General features: G+C 49.7%; 6 protein-coding genes across 6 annotated transcripts; 3 read left to right on the top strand and 3 right to left on the bottom strand.

The window, feature by feature from the left end:
* Window positions 1-147: 147 nt before the first annotated feature.
* On the bottom strand, window positions 148-1,044 carry KY384_004269 (uncharacterized protein; the record flags this gene model as incomplete). Its single annotated transcript, XM_044812775.1, has 2 exons — window positions 148-270; window positions 670-1,044. The coding sequence occupies 2 exons, from the start codon at window positions 1,042-1,044 to the stop codon at window positions 148-150; spliced, it is 498 nt and encodes a 165-aa protein (XP_044670195.1).
* A 3,704-nt stretch (window positions 1,045-4,748) lies between these two features.
* KY384_004268 (uncharacterized protein) lies at window positions 4,749-6,134 on the top strand (the record flags this gene model as incomplete). Its single annotated transcript, XM_044812774.1, has 1 exon — window positions 4,749-6,134. One exon carries the CDS (start codon window positions 4,749-4,751, stop codon window positions 6,132-6,134), a length of 1,386 nt encoding a protein of 461 aa, XP_044670194.1.
* Window positions 6,135-6,417: 283 nt separating this feature from the next.
* On the bottom strand, window positions 6,418-7,589 carry KY384_004267 (uncharacterized protein; the record flags this gene model as incomplete). Its single annotated transcript, XM_044812773.1, has 3 exons — window positions 6,418-7,106; window positions 7,166-7,435; window positions 7,499-7,589. 3 exons carry the CDS (start codon window positions 7,587-7,589, stop codon window positions 6,418-6,420), a joined length of 1,050 nt encoding a protein of 349 aa, XP_044670193.1.
* A 459-nt stretch (window positions 7,590-8,048) lies between these two features.
* KY384_004266 (uncharacterized protein) lies at window positions 8,049-8,943 on the top strand (the record flags this gene model as incomplete). The annotated part of the gene is given in 3 exon segments (XM_044812772.1): window positions 8,049-8,351; window positions 8,375-8,779; window positions 8,794-8,943. The coding sequence occupies 3 exon segments, from the start codon at window positions 8,049-8,051 to the stop codon at window positions 8,941-8,943; spliced, it is 858 nt and encodes a 285-aa protein (XP_044670192.1).
* A 1,027-nt stretch (window positions 8,944-9,970) lies between these two features.
* On the bottom strand, window positions 9,971-11,593 carry KY384_004265 (uncharacterized protein; the record flags this gene model as incomplete). Its single annotated transcript, XM_044812771.1, has 1 exon — window positions 9,971-11,593. One exon carries the CDS (start codon window positions 11,591-11,593, stop codon window positions 9,971-9,973), a length of 1,623 nt encoding a protein of 540 aa, XP_044670191.1.
* A 296-nt stretch (window positions 11,594-11,889) lies between these two features.
* On the top strand, window positions 11,890-16,517 carry KY384_004264 (uncharacterized protein; the record flags this gene model as incomplete). Its single annotated transcript, XM_044812770.1, has 3 exons — window positions 11,890-12,130; window positions 12,178-14,414; window positions 14,460-16,517. 3 exons carry the CDS (start codon window positions 11,890-11,892, stop codon window positions 16,515-16,517), a joined length of 4,536 nt encoding a protein of 1,511 aa, XP_044670190.1.
* Window positions 16,518-16,640: the final 123 nt, after the last annotated feature.

Genomic DNA, 16,640 nt, shown 5'->3' with positions numbered 1-16,640 from the left:
CAATTGAACCTGTTGGAAGCCATCATCAGTCTCAAAGCGCAAGCTCAGAACAACATGCAGCTGTGTGCTCATAAGGCAGTGAAGTGCAGCATAACTATCAAGACTGTGAAAGAATGTGAAGACTGATGCTTGAAATGGGTATTGGTGCTAAGGACCTCGTAGTAACCCTCCGCTAAAGTCTCCTGAGGAAACATAACTTGAGTTTGCTATATCCTGGTAAGAATCGTCACTCGTTAGACTTTGGTTCCGTGGCTCTATTCTGCAGCGGAACTGTAGGAGTGACCGGGAGCAGTTGACTTCGGGTCAGCACAATAACGCATATGACAAGAAATCACAAGCCAGAGAGTCGGCAGCGGGGCAAATTCAAGCCGATGGATCAATTTCTCGTCAAGAGGTCGTAGCTTTTACCCAAAAATTGTCCACACAGATCATCTTTCCTCATCTACAACCACGCATTTTGGTTTTGGTCTGGTCAGCGGTCCTGAAACCCGCCTGGCCGCTCATGGCAGAAAGATGTGCATCTCCTTCCAAAGTCTCATCAGAAGAACTGACTAAAGCCTCATGAATCCGTCACTGGATCAAATGGAAGCCCGTTTCTGCGGTGTGGCTCCCTTTCACGGTCCGAGACTTATCGTGGGATGCATGTCAACTTCTGCTTTGTTGGGATACCATAGTCCTAGGGGCAAACCTACCAGGAGGGTTTGGAGAAGTGGCCTCAACTTCCTCAGCATCGTTGTGCCCTCGCCCGCGTATCTTCTTGTTCCTGTTGTCACGGTAGCGACATACGTGATACAGCATCCACTTGATGACCCAATTATCGCCCTCCGTCTCCCCGTACTGGTAGTAGGGCAATGTCATTGCGGATGCTTTTGCGTATATTCGCGCTATGGCTTTCTTCACAGCTGCTTCAGTGAACTGCGAATGCGACCAAGGTTCTTTCTCGCTCTGGCAATCTGGACGTAAATTGCTCTGACGGGCAAGCTGTGCTTGGTAAACCTCAGAAGCTTCGGTCTGGTCTTCATCAGGGACTACTTTTATTGTCATGGACTCGGAATGTACTGACTTTCATCTGGAGGTATACCTCCTTGTTTACGAGACTGTTTTCGTCGAGACCTAGCTTGGCAAACAACTCCCACTTAGAAGAACTTTGCGGAACTGACATTGTGCCAGGGCTGTCTGTCTAACAATATTCGATGTGGATGGAAGTCAGCTTGCCAATGTAGCTGAGCATCAGATGCCTCGTTGGACACGACCGGCATCATTTTATGTTGTCTAAAAGGTCTTTTTATCTCAAATTCCAGCAGCCTTTCCAGGATGTCACTCTGGCGACAAACAGCAAATACTCGTCTAGACTGCGAGGTGACCCGCCATAATGCAACTATGCGGAAGACAATCATTCAGAACAAGGGGGAAAAGCCATTCACTTCCCACCAAGCTACTGCGAAACGAAGTATGACAAAAGCCTGACGAAAAGGCAAGGACGGCCGAGAACCAAAGAGCTCTGTGGCCGAGTGAAAGCTCGCTTGTGTATTGGAATTGACGGGGACCTATCACCATACTGACGTTCGATTCAGTCTAGGTTGGTGTTGGTTGGTCCAAATTGCATCTGTCAGCCACATACACCACTCATTGTGTATCGTGACATCTGCAGGAACATCGTGACTTTCTCGTAACGGTCTCCAGCATTGTGATGGGAAATGCGAGTTTACCGAGGACATCGGTAAGGACGTGAGGTGGAAGGCTACCGAGCAATAGATTGTGCCCGGTGGTTTTGGGAACCTCACGAGTGTACTGATATCTCGCATGCGGAACAGATCGATCCAGATACCACAGCCTCGGGCTCTGACGCGGAACACACGTGTGGACGACGGCAAATGCAGGAACTGCAAAGCCAATGCACGTGACATGCTGAATCGAAGCTACAGATGCGAGTACAACACACGATATGTGAAGAAATGGGCGATCGATCATCTTCTCAAGGATCTGTCATATTCTCGCAAGCGCGAGCCTTTTACGAGCGGCAGGTAGCCGTATTATACAGCTGTCCAGGTCCGTCAAACATAGGCAACAAGGCTCTTGAGATGGGCAGTCTTGACGATGTGCATACCTAGTCCGTTTCAGATCGAAAATACTACATGTACTTTGCGGTTGTCACAAATCTGTACACAAATGCAATCAAGCTGCGTCACCAGGGTGAGGCGAGCTTGAGTGTGGGTGAGGAAATACCGAGTCCATTCACAAACAAAGGATGGGGCCACCTCTCCATGTTTAGATTCAGCTGACAAATTCAGCCAAAGTTCTTCTCTTGATTCCGTTTCTCCTCCCTAGCCAACCTTGCTGCTGTGCTTCGAATTCGATTAGCAGGACCTACAGACGTTACATGACTAGTGTGAGTCTGACAGCCGGCTATGTGTCACTGCATCTACTGGTCGAAGATCACCCAGCGCTATGAATACCTCCGAAAGCGTGCTGCACCGTCATTCCGAGTGGTGAAAGGGATCGTGAACATCCACTGCCTATCACTCCGTTCCGCAACAGGAAGTTCAGTCCTACTAGAGAATCACAGTTCTGTTTTCATGAGTTGGTCGCAAAACCGCCTTGACACGGATGAACGCAACCAAAGCCACCTTATCTTCACGACCTCTGATGTCTTAGATGCGACAGTAAGCATGCGTTGTGGCTTTCTCACTACTAGCATCAATGTACGGCAGCACTGGTGGACACATGTGCGCAGTTGGCAGATCTGTGGATGCCGTATTCTATCACGGTTAGCTGCAGCAAGCTTGTGTCAGGAATCACACCCAAGTCGAAATTCTGTGAAGATTTTCTCCCTACTTGTCTGTTGCCACCATTGTAGACAATGCAGCCCCTAGATGCATTAGACGAGTAGACGTCGAGAGGAATTCGCCAAGGTCACTTGTGGCAAAGCTGCCTTAGCGAATTCTCATGTTTCCTGAGCAGTCATCCGTCATGAAAATGATATGCTTTTTGAGCACTGAATATCGTTTGCAGGCTAGTGCTCGAGATTCTGAGAAAGCACACCATGATTGAAAGACTTACTTCATGATAGCAGCACAATACGAAGAATTAGAAATGTTCAACCCATTGCTTCCGCACGCACAACTGTTGAAAGAGCTCCATCAATACTTTGTTGGCTCGGATGTCAGCCTTATCTCCAACCCTCTCTTCGTCAAAGAGGGCTACCTAAGGATAACAAACCACGTGCTTTGTTCTCTGGAAAAGCCTGCCTCCACCCGTGTTCGATAATACTTAGCCGCCAGGCTTGAACCAAGTCTTTGGAAGAATCTTTTGCCGTTTCGAAGCCGAAATGCATTCATAACGCTTTGCGGCACTCAGTTGCGGCAATTCTATTATGAGATACGTAAGAAATTCATGCATCAATCATAATATCAAAGACTTCAATTGAGCACTTTCAATCAACGAGCATTGAATCGATGACTCCGGTCTGTTTTACGAGTGACTGGGAGCATATTCCTCTTTTGTCACTTGTCTAGTGCAACATCGGTATACGGCTTAACCTTGCTTTAACGAGATAAAATATGTTTGTGAGCTGATGAAAAGTCACTGGAAGAACTTGAGGTTCCCCAAAGTGAGAAACAGGCAACCAAGCTCGGAAAGTAGTTTGTCAAAAAGACCGCAAATCCTCGATAACATTGGATATGAAGATTTTCACAATCTATCTTGTCGTGAAATGCGCTGGCTCTTTGAGCACACCAGCATAAGGGCGAAGTTCGTTACTTGTATTCCGTCACTTGTTGCAGCACTATAAATATGTAGCAGGTCCTGGAGCTTAGATTTCCCCATGATTCTTTCCGAGGCTGACATAGCTTCGGTCATCTATACTTGACATCAGTCACCCTGGACTTATTTCAGGTGAGTTTTTTCGACTGAAAATTCGACATAGTCATGTTCAACTGCAAAGTTCCCATCCACATTTATGACCGCCCTAAATCTTACAGCCCTCGAGGTCAGGTAAGGAAATATACCGACATCTGGATTACCAATTTGGTTGACGTTCTAAGCCTGTTATGGGCTGTCTTACAAACCCCACACAGAAGAGAGAACGCAAAGGGCTGGTGGAAAGTCTACTCGCCATGAGGAATTCCTGTGGAGCAAGTTCACCGATATGTATTCTTCTTCAGTCACGCTCCTCAAAATGAGCGTACCCTAATATTTCGCATTTCCAAGACACCAAGACAAGAAGTAACTGGTATCGAAGGTGTTCAGATCGATCTAGTGTTCATCAACTGATGTTCTCCACAGTACCTCACCGTCGACAGGGGTAGACTGGTAGAATCATGGGGCGCACTCCGGGATGATTCAGGAATGCTTTTCATTTAACGGGAACAGCCAGGGGTCAATCCTATGTCTGGTTGAGGCGCTGAATCTGCTTCTTGACTTCACAGTTGCAAGCTTGGCCCTAATGACGACTCGCTGACTTCAGTGAACTCCGTGACGAGGGCAAGGACTGATTCGTTCGGCAAATCTCTCCCTCTGGTGCTGGTTGGTGGGGCATTGTGCCCCTCCAAGCAAACCTTTTGCTTACATACGCGTCCTGCGGACTTAGCATTGTCCTCGGTTCTGCTCATATATAATCACATTCTCTTCGCCTCTTTCGCTTTCTTCCCCGTCTCTGTTTTGCGTCACCAGAGCCCGCGTGATTGCAGTACTGTCAGCTTCCTCTCCTTCAGGAAAACCATAGATTCCTACGAAGCAATCACGACGCCATGCCTCTCACCGTGTTGTCTGACGCCGACATCCATGCTCTCCTCATATCCCTCTCCAAGGAGGATATCGAGCGTCTACAATCGAATCTCTGTGATGCCATGCACGACTATTCGAAAGGGTCGCAAGAAACATGCGCTGGATGCAGCGGCAACCAGCCGAAACGCATGATGATACCTGGCCCAAACAAGCAGACGACGCTTTTCATGCCAGCAGCCACGAACACAAGCAAAGGTGTCAAGATCATATCTCTCGCATCACCGCCGAATGCTACCAAGACCCCCAGCCTAGCAAGTCTCGATCTCAACTCCTCCTTCGACTCTCGGAACAGCTCTCCAGCCCCTCAAAGCCCTTCGCGGGCCAGCTCCATTTCCACCAATGCCTCACTCTCCCACACAACCTCCAACACTAGCACCAAAAGCAACACCCCTTATACTCCCTCATCCTCTATCACAAGCCCCGCCTCTACAAACCCCTCCCTCACCTCCTCCCAGTCCACCACCCCACGAGGTTCCCTCACGCTCCTCGACTCTTTTGGCAATCCCTACGCCTTTCTCGCTGCAGAAGAGCTCACCGCCTTCCGCACCGCTCTCGGCTCCACTGTCATCCTGACAAAGCGTGAGAAGGTCCACAGCATTACCGTCTTTGGTGCGGGCATGCAAGCGCGCTGGCACATTCGCCTTGCCCTCCTCCTCAAAGGCCCTCACATCCATCACGTAGATATCATAAACCGGTCCTTCGCGCGGGCGAAGGCCATAATGCACGATTTCTACACGTCAGACGAGTGGGCAGATATCCGGGAACGAAACCCGAAGGTGCAATTTTCGATCCTGAGCTCCGAGTTCAAGGATAGGCACCAGCATTTAAAGGATCATGTGCGGAAAGCGGATGCGATTTTCCTCACCACCCCAAGCACGGAACCGTTGTTTCCAGCGGAGATCCTGACACATGCGGAGGGGAGGAAGAAGGGGAGGTACATTGCTGCTATTGGTAGCTACAGGAGTCATATGGTCGAACTGCATCCGGACATCTTGCAGCAAGCGGTTGCGGTGGATCACAAACATCACCATCACCGGCATGCGGATGAGGGGAGGGTCATCATTGTGGATTCGCTCGAGGAGTGCCTCAAGGGTGCCGGGGAGGTGGTGCAGGCGGGGATCACGCCCAAGCAGTTGGTGGAGGTGGGAGAGCTTATGATGGTGAAGAAGGCGAGCATGCGGGAGATTGAGATGGGAGGGGAAGGAGAGAAGGGGCTGAAGAACTGGTTGATTAAGGGAAATGTGATTTATAAGAGTGTGGGGTTGGGATTGATGGATATCTGTGTTGGGGAGGATGTGGTGGGGATCGCTAGGGAGAGGGGGTTGGGGACACATATTGAGGGGTTTTGAAGAGGGCGGAAGAAGGCTAGTCTGTGGATGAGCATGATTGGTGATATACAATGATAGGCACGGGATGGGCGGAATGCATTCGAAGAAGATTAAGCAGACTTCGAAGGATGCGGCGTTGGAGGCCTTTGTGAGCGAAAGTCATATCATTCCAGGTATCCAGCATCAACAAGGCATATCTACAGGTATCTTTTTGTCATTCATGTAGTCTCTGATATCAGCGGTATACGACATCTGCCACTGCCTGCAGTCGCCTATTCAAGCTCTTTGGGTCTACCGTCTGCATTTATATTGCTTTCCCGGTTTCCTGCCGCCCAATTTCCTCTCGAAATACGTTCCCTCTAGTGGGACTCGTCGGACTGCCCCATCCCCAATCACTGCCTCCCCGATCACCGTGTCTTTCTTGCAACTCCACGCCTCTGGTTGGTTCATCATGGAAGCTCTCTGTACGTCTGTGCGAACGATCCAGAGGTCCTACGAGCCCGCCCGCACCACCCGATTGCGTCCGTTGGGTATGAGATTTGCGGCTCAGGTAATCTGCATTTCGACGCCGGCGGCGGATGAAGAAGAAGGCAAGCCCAGCAATGACGATGAGGACAAGGATGAGCCCTACGGGTATGCCGACTTTCTCGCCCAATTTCTTGTTATGACTCTCTGACGAGGGCGAGGTAGAATTACTGCCAGCGGTATCCATCAGTAGGATAAAGGGACCAAGCTTTGACTCTGGGGCTCCTTTTTCAGGTGGGGGCGTGACGGCCAGTCGCATGGTGAGGTTTGCGAGCTTGGTGCCATTGAGCCAAGCTTTTGATGTTTCTATAGTAGTCTCTCCGTTTGCATTGGGGACATTGGGCGAACGGTAAAGGGCAGAATGTTGTATTAAAGGCCAACCTTCAGTGGTCTCTTCAAGGAAAGAAGTGGCGTAGATTTCGACGATATTGCTTGAATTGGCCTCGTTGCGTAAGGGATCCCAAGAAACTGCCGGATATCGTGTTAGTGAGAGTATATGCATTCGAAATGTGACGGAAGGTATCTACCAATGTAGGCAGCATCGTAGTCCAGCTTCTGTCCCGTCACTGGCTTGCAGAAGACATTCGTCTCATTGCGGTCTTTGTGGCACTTGTTGGGGTCATTAGTGGCATTGAGCGGGGTACCGATATGCGTTGGTACGGTAGTGTGTGAAGAGGAGGTAGATTCAGCGGTAGCTGTGCCTGAAGAAGCTGTTTCGGTACCAGTGGTGGAGGAGTCCGACTGCGACGAGCTCGTCGCAGTGGCCTCATTTTCAGGGGCATCTGTGGTGGAAGCGTCTGTCGCACAATGCTCGTATCAGTAAAGGAGGCTCGAGTGCATTGAGCTACATTGTGACCTACCTTCCTGGCGTGGCACAAGGACATGCGCAGAGCTGATGGTGTTCAGAAACAGTAACACCAGCACAACAACTCTGCCATATAAATATGCCATGCTGAAATGGGCGGCCGGAAAGTGGTCAGGGGCCGTGCAAAGTGATCGAGGCGGACGACTTGACTCAAGCAATCAGTCGCATGTAGATGACTAGGTAGTATATATGTGAAGATGGACAATGCCTATTCCCTCGTACGCGCTTGCGATGTTGACTCTCCGACTGCTCAATCCTGGCCCCCAATGCATCGAACTAACTACATCATAACCCCGCGCTACTCAGGGATGTCTCGGGCCAGTCCCGCCGCCAATAGGGGGATGTTCAGGGATGTCTTGCCGGAGAGAAACCCTGAGAATCGCGCGAGATGAAAGCCAATAATCGCGCTGTTAACGTATAGGTGTCGACACCCGTTGTGAAAACCGTCCTCTCTTATCTGTAAAGACTTGTAAACCTGCCTCTTGCACATATTCGAGCAATCGTCGCTACCGCTTCGCCATCACTCAATTTTCACGGTTACCACTATGCATCCAACACTCCTCCTCTCCCTCCTCCTTCCAGCCCTCACCACTGCCGACCAGGCGCAACAACCCTTGGGCGAAAAGGCAAAAGGCTGGTTCTCTGCTGCGAAACAGTATCTACCAACAGCCATCCCCACCGTGCCTGGTCTCACTGCCATCCCCAATATGCCCAAACCAACCTTGAAGTCACCCATCAGCGAATCCGCTGCGAAAATTGCCGCCTTAAAAGTCCACTCACTCTCTATGTCAAACTACCGCCCTCTCCTTACCCCGAGTGCGGACAAGAAAGGCCCTACAGACTGGATGGTCTTCGTGACGGGGGAAACAAGACTTGTGGCGGCCACTGCCACAATCTCGAAGTCAACTGGAACGAGACCGCTAGTATTCTGGCAGCCGACGCGCTCGCCCCAAAACTAGGCATCATCAACTGTGACAATGAACGCGTACTATGTGCCGTCTGGAGCGCGAAGCCGCCGACTATATGGCATATCAGACGCCCGGCGCCTGCTGTAGGTGGGGAGACCGACGTGTATATTAACTATCTGAACTTCACCACTACCACCACGAGTGACATGGTGGCCCTGCATACAAGCAACAAGTACGAGGGGGGCATTCTGTATGAGGGCATGTTTCATATCTTTGATGGATGGCTGGCCCAAAATGGGTTGTTGGATTATTTGGGATACGTGCTATACGCGTTCACGGCCGTACCCAGCTGGGCACTAATGTTGACGGTCAGTATGGGAAGTCGGACTTTAATGTGAGTGTTCTGAAATTCATGGGCTTGAACGGGTTTGATGATTATTACAGCCAAAGGAGAGCTGGTGCTCAAGGTAGAGAGGCTGCCAGGAGACCACAGGGGCCACAGGGTGCGGCTCCACCGGCCAATGGGAGGTAAGGTTGGCTACTCAAGTACTAAGACAGGCAAAAGATCATCGCTCTATTGTGGTAACGTGAAGAGGTAGGAGTGGAGGTATAAAGAGTAATCAAGGGGTTGGAGTCTTCAAATATGGGAGGAGGGCGTTGGATCTAGAGGTCAACCGGGCAGCCAGCTTGTCTCCAAAACAGACCCCCTGCTAGGGGCCTTTTTAGTGGTGTTGATGTAAGTCCCCGCAGGGGGTCTGCACCGGAAAGTCCAAAATCTGGTATTTTTGACTTAAAAATACCAAAATCTCGCTTCCGCTCAGATAGATTACATACACACCCAATGCTGGGGGGCTAGCCCGTATTTTACAGTATTTTCCTGTTTAAAACGCTTAGTCTGCTTAGTAATAGATTACAAATAATCTCAAATCAGATTACCCCGGTCTTCTGCACCCAACTTTTCGTATTTTGAACATCTCTCTTCGCTCGGTCCGAGATTCTATAGAAAACTCGCGCCGAGCAAAGAGAGATATTCAAATCTTAAAAAATTGGGTGCAGGAGACCGGGGTAATCTGATTGATTTTGAAATTTGCCACGAAGCTGAAAATCTTAATTACACGACTTTCCGGAGCAGGCGTGCTCAAAGAAAAGGCCGCGAAGCGACTAAGCCTTTTCTGGCCTAGCTTGCTAGGCTAGCACGCTTTAGGAGGCAACAGCCAGCCTTTATCGAATATAGGTAAAGCGTGAAATATTGAAAGACTGCTCGGCAAAATCGGGTGGAACATGATTTCTTGCAGTCGGCTTTGAGGTAAATGCGCTGCATTTCACTGATGTTGATATTGGAGTCCGCCTGCCGTGTGCTTACGGTTTTTGCTTTGCGTGGATGGGTCTTCTCTTTTCAGAATGATTTTTTCAAATTTTTTGGTTTGGATATGTCAACATCATCTACTACTAGGTTGGTAATAGAGGCACCATAATGGTTTCCGATATCCACTAACTAGCTTTGGGTATCAATTCTTTACCTTTCGAAAAATGCTTTTCGTATAATTCATGTTCTGCGCTCAATCGTCAATTTTGACACCTTTCCCTCCGTTCACATCAATCGGCCCTCCTCGATAGCTTCCTCGTTTCTTCTTGTTTTTCTCCTTCGTGAAATCTCGACCCCGTGTAATACTGAGATCCTGATGTGCGCGGTCCGCATATTCATATGGCTGATAGGCGTTCGATGCGAACCTTGAGTCTACCTTCGTGTCTGATGCAATCCGCTGAAAGGGTGCATTGATTTTCTTCGCGGCTTTCTTGGTGGTCGAAGGAGAAGCCGAGCGTTTACGTTTTGAAGGCGCTATGGTACTGGAGTACGTTTGTGCGGCTGGCAGGCCGTCTGTACTTTCGTCTGGGTTCGGGTCTGGAGAGGATGCAGATGAAGACGAGGGAGATGAAGAAGAGAGGCTGGTATTGTCTGTCGATTTTTTTCGTGCTGACGATGCTTGAAGCGTCTCGCTGGAGTCTGAGCCCACCCTCGGTTGCTTCTCGGTTGCTAAATTGCTTTCTATTTTGCTTCCAGCGGTATGGCGTGGCAAGTTCACAAGCCGACCAGAGTCGGATTCAGAATCCGAGTCCGAGTCTGAGGAGGTACCATTGCTTGAAGAAGTGTCACTTTTTTGGACTTTGGCTTGGCTAGCTTTCTCAATCGAAGCCATCGGGCTCTTATAAGAATCCGTTTCTGCAGTTACTTGAGATTCAGAGTCCGAGTTTGATTCAGAGTCCGAACTTGAATCAGAAGATTCGTTATCGCTGCTTCCAGCTTTCGAGGTCACAGCATTGTCACTTGTTCCAGCCTTTATCGAAGAGCCGATATCTGGTAGTGAGATACCGGCTGGCTCAGTCGCGTCATCCATGTCGCTATCAGAGTCCGACGATGACCCCGAGTTCGAGACGGAGGACGAACCTGATTGCGGCTTGGATGCTTTTTCCGGCTTCTGAGCTTTTCCCTTTGGCGATCGGCCTCCCGTATCTACGTCTGAGCTGTCATCATCGCTGCTGTCTGAATCACTTCCCTCACTACTACTGGCTTCATCCTTAGCATGTTGCTCGACCTCCAAGGTCACCCTAGTGGCTTTCGCGGCCTTTGATTTTCCCTTCCTGTGTCTTGTCGCATGACTGTCATCGCTATCGCTACTGCTGGTCTCATCTACTTCGTTGTCTATCTGATACCCTGCGTGCCATTCTTTGAAGACTTGGATAAGCGGTGGGAATTCTTTTGGCAGCTCCTGGCCAATTTCAATTTTCCATTCGTCTAACCTGTTTCTCGCAAGGATTTGAGCGGTGTAGAGGCGTGAAGCTCCGTCAAAACCGTAACTACTTAAGAACGCACCAACCAAAGTAATTAGCAGGCCAGGAGGAGGCTTCTTCATTGGAGCATTGAACACTTTGTGCTGTAGAAAGTCAATTGAGGCATTATGCTTTTCCTGCTCCTTGCGTATTTGCTCTTCGGGTTTGATGACAGGATTGAGGACAGGGTTCTCTTCGTCGGGAGGAAACATCCATGCTGGCTGTGGTCTGTCTGGTGCGTGCTTCTTTTTCGGACGGGTTGCCTTTGCAGCCTCAAGCTTTTGCTCCTTGGAAAGATGAAAAGCTGGCTTGAGGTTTGGAGGCTTCTTGTCTTTCTTCGGCTTTTTAGGCATCCTGGATACTGAATCAGGTCGATCGCGAATTGTTTGAAATCAAAAAAAAGATTTCTCGGTAAGAGTTCCCTAGCTCAAGACCGGCGGGCCTAACCTTAGGACTAAAGTTCATTTGTGCAGTCAGGCCTGGCTTGGCGTGGATTGCTCCTTACGATCTGGGTCTACTGCGTGTGAATCTCAGCGTCAAGTTGCCAGCACGAGCGAGTGGACCACGAAACACCATCTTCTGACGATTCACACTTGATAAGAACATGGAATGCGACAAATGGTCCCAAAGCTCTCGATCCCGCTGAAGGATGAACCCTAATATCCCCGGCCAGCGCTATCGAGGTCCACAAGATGGAGCACCTATGGGACCTGGAGCGCGGCCGGGGCACGACGTGCGTAACGGTCATCCTCAGCCCGGTATGCTGTCGCCACCGCCAGCGTCAAATGGGTTTCATCAGGGGGGTCAAATGAGCCGAGCGGAGAAATTTGAGGACGAAAAGAAGCGGATTATTGAAAGTTGCTTTAGCAAAAAGGACCCAGATGGATCATGTACGCTTGCCTCTTGGATGAGAGACATGTGTCTTAACAAGCTCTAGTGAATGAATCGTACATTACGCACATACGCGTCCAGGAGGACGAAGATCATCCCCAAAGCCCCCCTCCCTCCGACTCCTTACCCCAGAAAAAGAAGCCAAGAGTCGTCATGGTCGCTGTACGTAAATCCGGTCGAGTGAGGATGCACAAGGGTCGTGAAAATGCGAATGGAACATTTTCAATCGGGAAAACATGGTCTTTGGACGATTTGAACAGGGTGGAGTCATTTGCGCATGCCATGCCACAGACAGCCGAAGAGCAACAATACAACCAACCCGCATCAGACTCTGGCTTCGTCGTCACCCTTCAAAAGCCATATTATTGGCAGGCCGCGAGCGCGAAGGAGAAGGAATTCTTCATCTTCAGCCTCATCAAGATATTCAAGAAATACACCGGAGGCAGATTGCCTGAGTTGATCGGATTCAGTTCTCAAGAATTAGAACAGCTTGGAGCATCGGCCGGGCAACCAAGCACTGATACACCCAGACCTCGTCCAAACGGCCACCCAGTACCCACAAACCGAGTCCCTAGTCAAGACCCTCCTCCGAGGGCGGCTCGTTCAGACGCACAACCTCCAGAAGCGTCAAGGGAAAGGCGGCGACGGCCGTCGCAAGAGCAAAGGCCTACTCAACCTGAACGAACCCTGCACAGTACCGCGCAACAAGAGCACCGCCTTCTACATAGTGCAACTTCTCGTGATCGAGCTTTACGTAACGCACCAAGCAATGAGCGTATGCGTCTGCCAGGTGCTTTCCCTTCAACCGACTCCATTCACTCACAAACCTCTCAATCAATGCGTTCTCGTCGATCAGAATCTCCCAATTCAATGAAGGCGCCTTCGTACTCTACCACCAGCAATTCTCGTGCTCCCAGTGAGAATCGGCATGAACCCTCCAGTTCCTACGAAACAGCCCCACCGTTCGCCCAGTCTGTCCCAAGCGGACGGTCCAGCAGCGAGCAGTCGAGACTGAATGGCACATATCCAACTCAGGCCCGCATCAGGGCTCACAGCCAGGCTCGTTCAGAGTCCACTGATGAAAGGCCGCGTACGGCGGCTAAAGGAAGCGATATACCTCCAGCCCTGGAGATAAGAAGCCCGAAGCATAGACCGCCGACCACGTCAAGCGATTCCAATTCTCAACTTGAAGGCAGCATCTATTCTCAGAAATCACGTACTCAACCTTCAGAATCTATGAATGGCGATAGGAGAGCCGGATCAAGGCAAGGGAGGCAATCCGACCGGGATATGAATGCCCCAGCGCCGCCATCATTAGGGAGAAGTCGCTCGAAAAATGACATTCGTCCACCGAAGCCACCCAGCCAAGATGGATTGGAACGAATACCGAAAGAGGAGCCGAGGAAGTTCAAAGAGCCCATTGAATCGCCAGTCGTTGCAACTAAGCCAGAATCGATTCCCTCAGAGACACAAATTGATCCGACTCCTACTCCTGACCATCCAGAATCTCAATCAGTGACAGAAACCCATCGTCCTGGGCTAGGACCTATGATCAAAAAGAAATCGAATGCGGAGATAGCAAATAAGTTTCGCAAAGCAGCTACCGCCTACAACGCATTCAAACCTCGTCCAGGCATGCCAGGTGAGAAAGGGCTATCAGAGCAGTCATCAACCGGAGACGGTATCACCGGCGTGTTCCAAGCATCGACCCTTCTACGAGGTGTTAGCCAGGATGATGCGAGGCCCGGGACACCAGGCATTAAGATAGATTCGCGGCCAGCCACTCCCGATGCGAAAAAAGAAAACTCTTTGCTAAGCTTAACAACCTCTCCGGCGAAGCAGACAATCTCTCCATCTCAGGATCCCAGTAGATTGCAAGAACCTGTCGACCCTCTAGCCGCCGAGAAGGTTGAAGCTCCGGCAGCCATCACTAAACCTCCTGTGCCACCGCAAGATGAACGTCGCAAGAAGAGGCAATCCGATCATTCTGCAAAATATGCGAAATCGTTAGGTATCAATCCCAGCCTCCTGGAAGGACGCACATTTGAGATAGAAGCAATTTTGAATGACTTTGGATGGGGTGAAGATAGTAATAAGACCACGTTCGAAAATTTAGAGACTGGCATCCGCAAAGAGCTTGCTCGAGTGGAAGCAGGGAGCTGGTTAGGTGCGGTGGACAACAGCGATGACCGCACTCTCGTAGTTGGTGACATGATTGATAAGGTTATGGCTGAATGTGAGGAACTAGACTGTCTCTTAACTCTTTACAATGTCGAACTTGGGGTATGTGAAACTTGGCAACTCACAAAAATTGTGCTAACCCTCTAGACCTTGAGTGAAGATGTCGCTTATATTGAGGCTCAGTCTCAAGGCCTCCAGGTTCAAACCGCCAATCAGAAGCTGCTTCATACAGAGCTCAGAAACCTTCTAGACAACATCTCGATTTCCAGCTCTCAGCTAAGAATTCTCAAAGACGCATCTTTATTCAAAACAAGAGGCATTCGCGAGATCGAAAGCGTGCTCAGTCAACTATATACAGCTATGTCAATGATCGATCCCAAGCTTCGCCATGACGAGGACGCAGGCCCGCCTGATCAAGCAAATGCCTACCGAAAAAGCAGCGTGGGCCAGGATGCAACAGAGTTGAGCTCCATGCATGCAGTCCGAGAGAAGAGAGAACTGTTCCAAAGGGAGAGTTCAGAATTCGTCCAGCGACTCAAACATGGGATGAATGTAATATTCCAGGAAAGCGAGACACAGACAATGGATGCCCTGGACAGAGCAAAAGCCGGCAATTTGGTAGACTCTCCTAGACTTGACGAGCGGCTGAGAGAGAAACCAAAGCAGGATCTCTGGATGTATTCAGCCTTGCTACTTTTTGTTCGAGAAATACAGCCCTTGGAGTGGGAAAATCTGATGAAATTGTACGATATACATGCGCGAAAACCGTATCAAGATGAAATGAGAGAGAACATGCTCGCTTGGAGAAAAATAACGCAAAAGCCTTCTGGAGATGAGCAGGACGTCCTCTTCACCGCACAGGAGAAAGAGCATGAAAGCCTTGTAGGACGGAAGCTAACAGTCAAGCGATCGAAGACGGTCCGAGCGGATGGACCCAGTCGAATATCTTCAGGCGAGCGACCGAAAGACGGCAAGCATCCAGCTTACGTAGCTTTTGCCTCAATTCTCACCGGCGAGGCGCGTCTCATCTTGATCGAACAGAATTTCATTGTCAAATTGTTCCACGTATCGTCTCTAGACACTCAAGACTTCGCTGATGCAATTGCATCAGAACCTGGAGACCGACAACCAAGCGATTTGGATGTCAAACAGCCACCCGATCCGAACAGAACCCTAGCACGCAAAGTCCTTGGTGTCATGGAAGACATTTTTAGTTTCTGGCCTGCTGAAGTGCAAGGCTTAGTTGATTGGTTCGTCAAGCAAGATTCTATGAACGCTGTTGGGATGCTTTACACTATGGAGACTCAGCTATCAAATATTGAAGAAACAAACCAAGAGTTCCTTTCCCAAACCATCGGCCGCATCCATGACCGCCTTATCACACAATTCTCTCGCTTTATTGAAGAACAGGTACGAGGCATCGAAGACACCAAAGTCAAGATTAAGAAGAGGAAAGGCGTCATCAATTTCATCAAGATTTTCCCTGGCTTCTCAGTCGCCATTGAAAAGATGCTGCCGCCTACGGCTCTCCTGCCGCAGCTTCAAATCCGAGGCATCGTTGATGATGCATATCGGTCTATCAACAAGGCCATGTTCGAGTCGCTCAAGTTCATTGCCAAGGAGTCACCCACTGCAAGCCACTCACACCTGGGCACATCACTTGGAGATAACGAAGACAAAGAAGCGCTAAATCACCATATTTTGATCATCGAGAACATGAGCCATTACATTGAGGAAACCACACTTCATAACAACCGAGTGCTGGAGGAATGGAACTCTCATGCCCAAGCGGACATGCAAGAACATCTCGATCTTTATCTCGCGTCAGTCCTTCGTAGGCCTTTAGGCAAGCTACTTGATTTTGTGGAGTCAACAGAAACTCTTCTCAGCAATAGTCTTAACAGTTCACCGCCCTCCGCGATCGCCCAGCGACCGTCACATTCAAGGCAAGTCTTCAAGAAGGTCCTGTCTTCCTATGACGCGAAGGAGATACGTCGGGGCGTAGAGGCTCTCAAAAAGCGTGTCGAAAAACATTTTGGAGAGGCGGACGACTCTGCTATTTTAGTGAACAAGGTCCTCAAAGCGTGTGAAGCGCGCTATCAAAATATACTTGAGCGCGTGGGAAAGTTGGTACGCGACGTATATTCTGGGGGATTGGAAGTCGAGTGGAGGAGAGAAGACGTGAACAACGCTTTCAAGAAGTAGCGTCAACGCGATGATTGCGCGGAGTGGAAGCCTTTATATGTACATATTTCATCCTTCTTATATATCCTTGATCAAGCTGGATTGTAGATCTGTCAGATAGGCGTTGACGTGGGATATGCTATG

Source organism: Bacidia gigantensis, assembly GCF_019456465.1.
Source record: "Bacidia gigantensis strain McMullin 20006 chromosome Unknown contig_231, whole genome shotgun sequence".
Classification (NCBI taxonomy): domain Eukaryota; kingdom Fungi; phylum Ascomycota; class Lecanoromycetes; order Lecanorales; family Ramalinaceae; genus Bacidia; species Bacidia gigantensis.
This window is presented reverse-complemented; position numbering and strand designations above follow the sequence as displayed.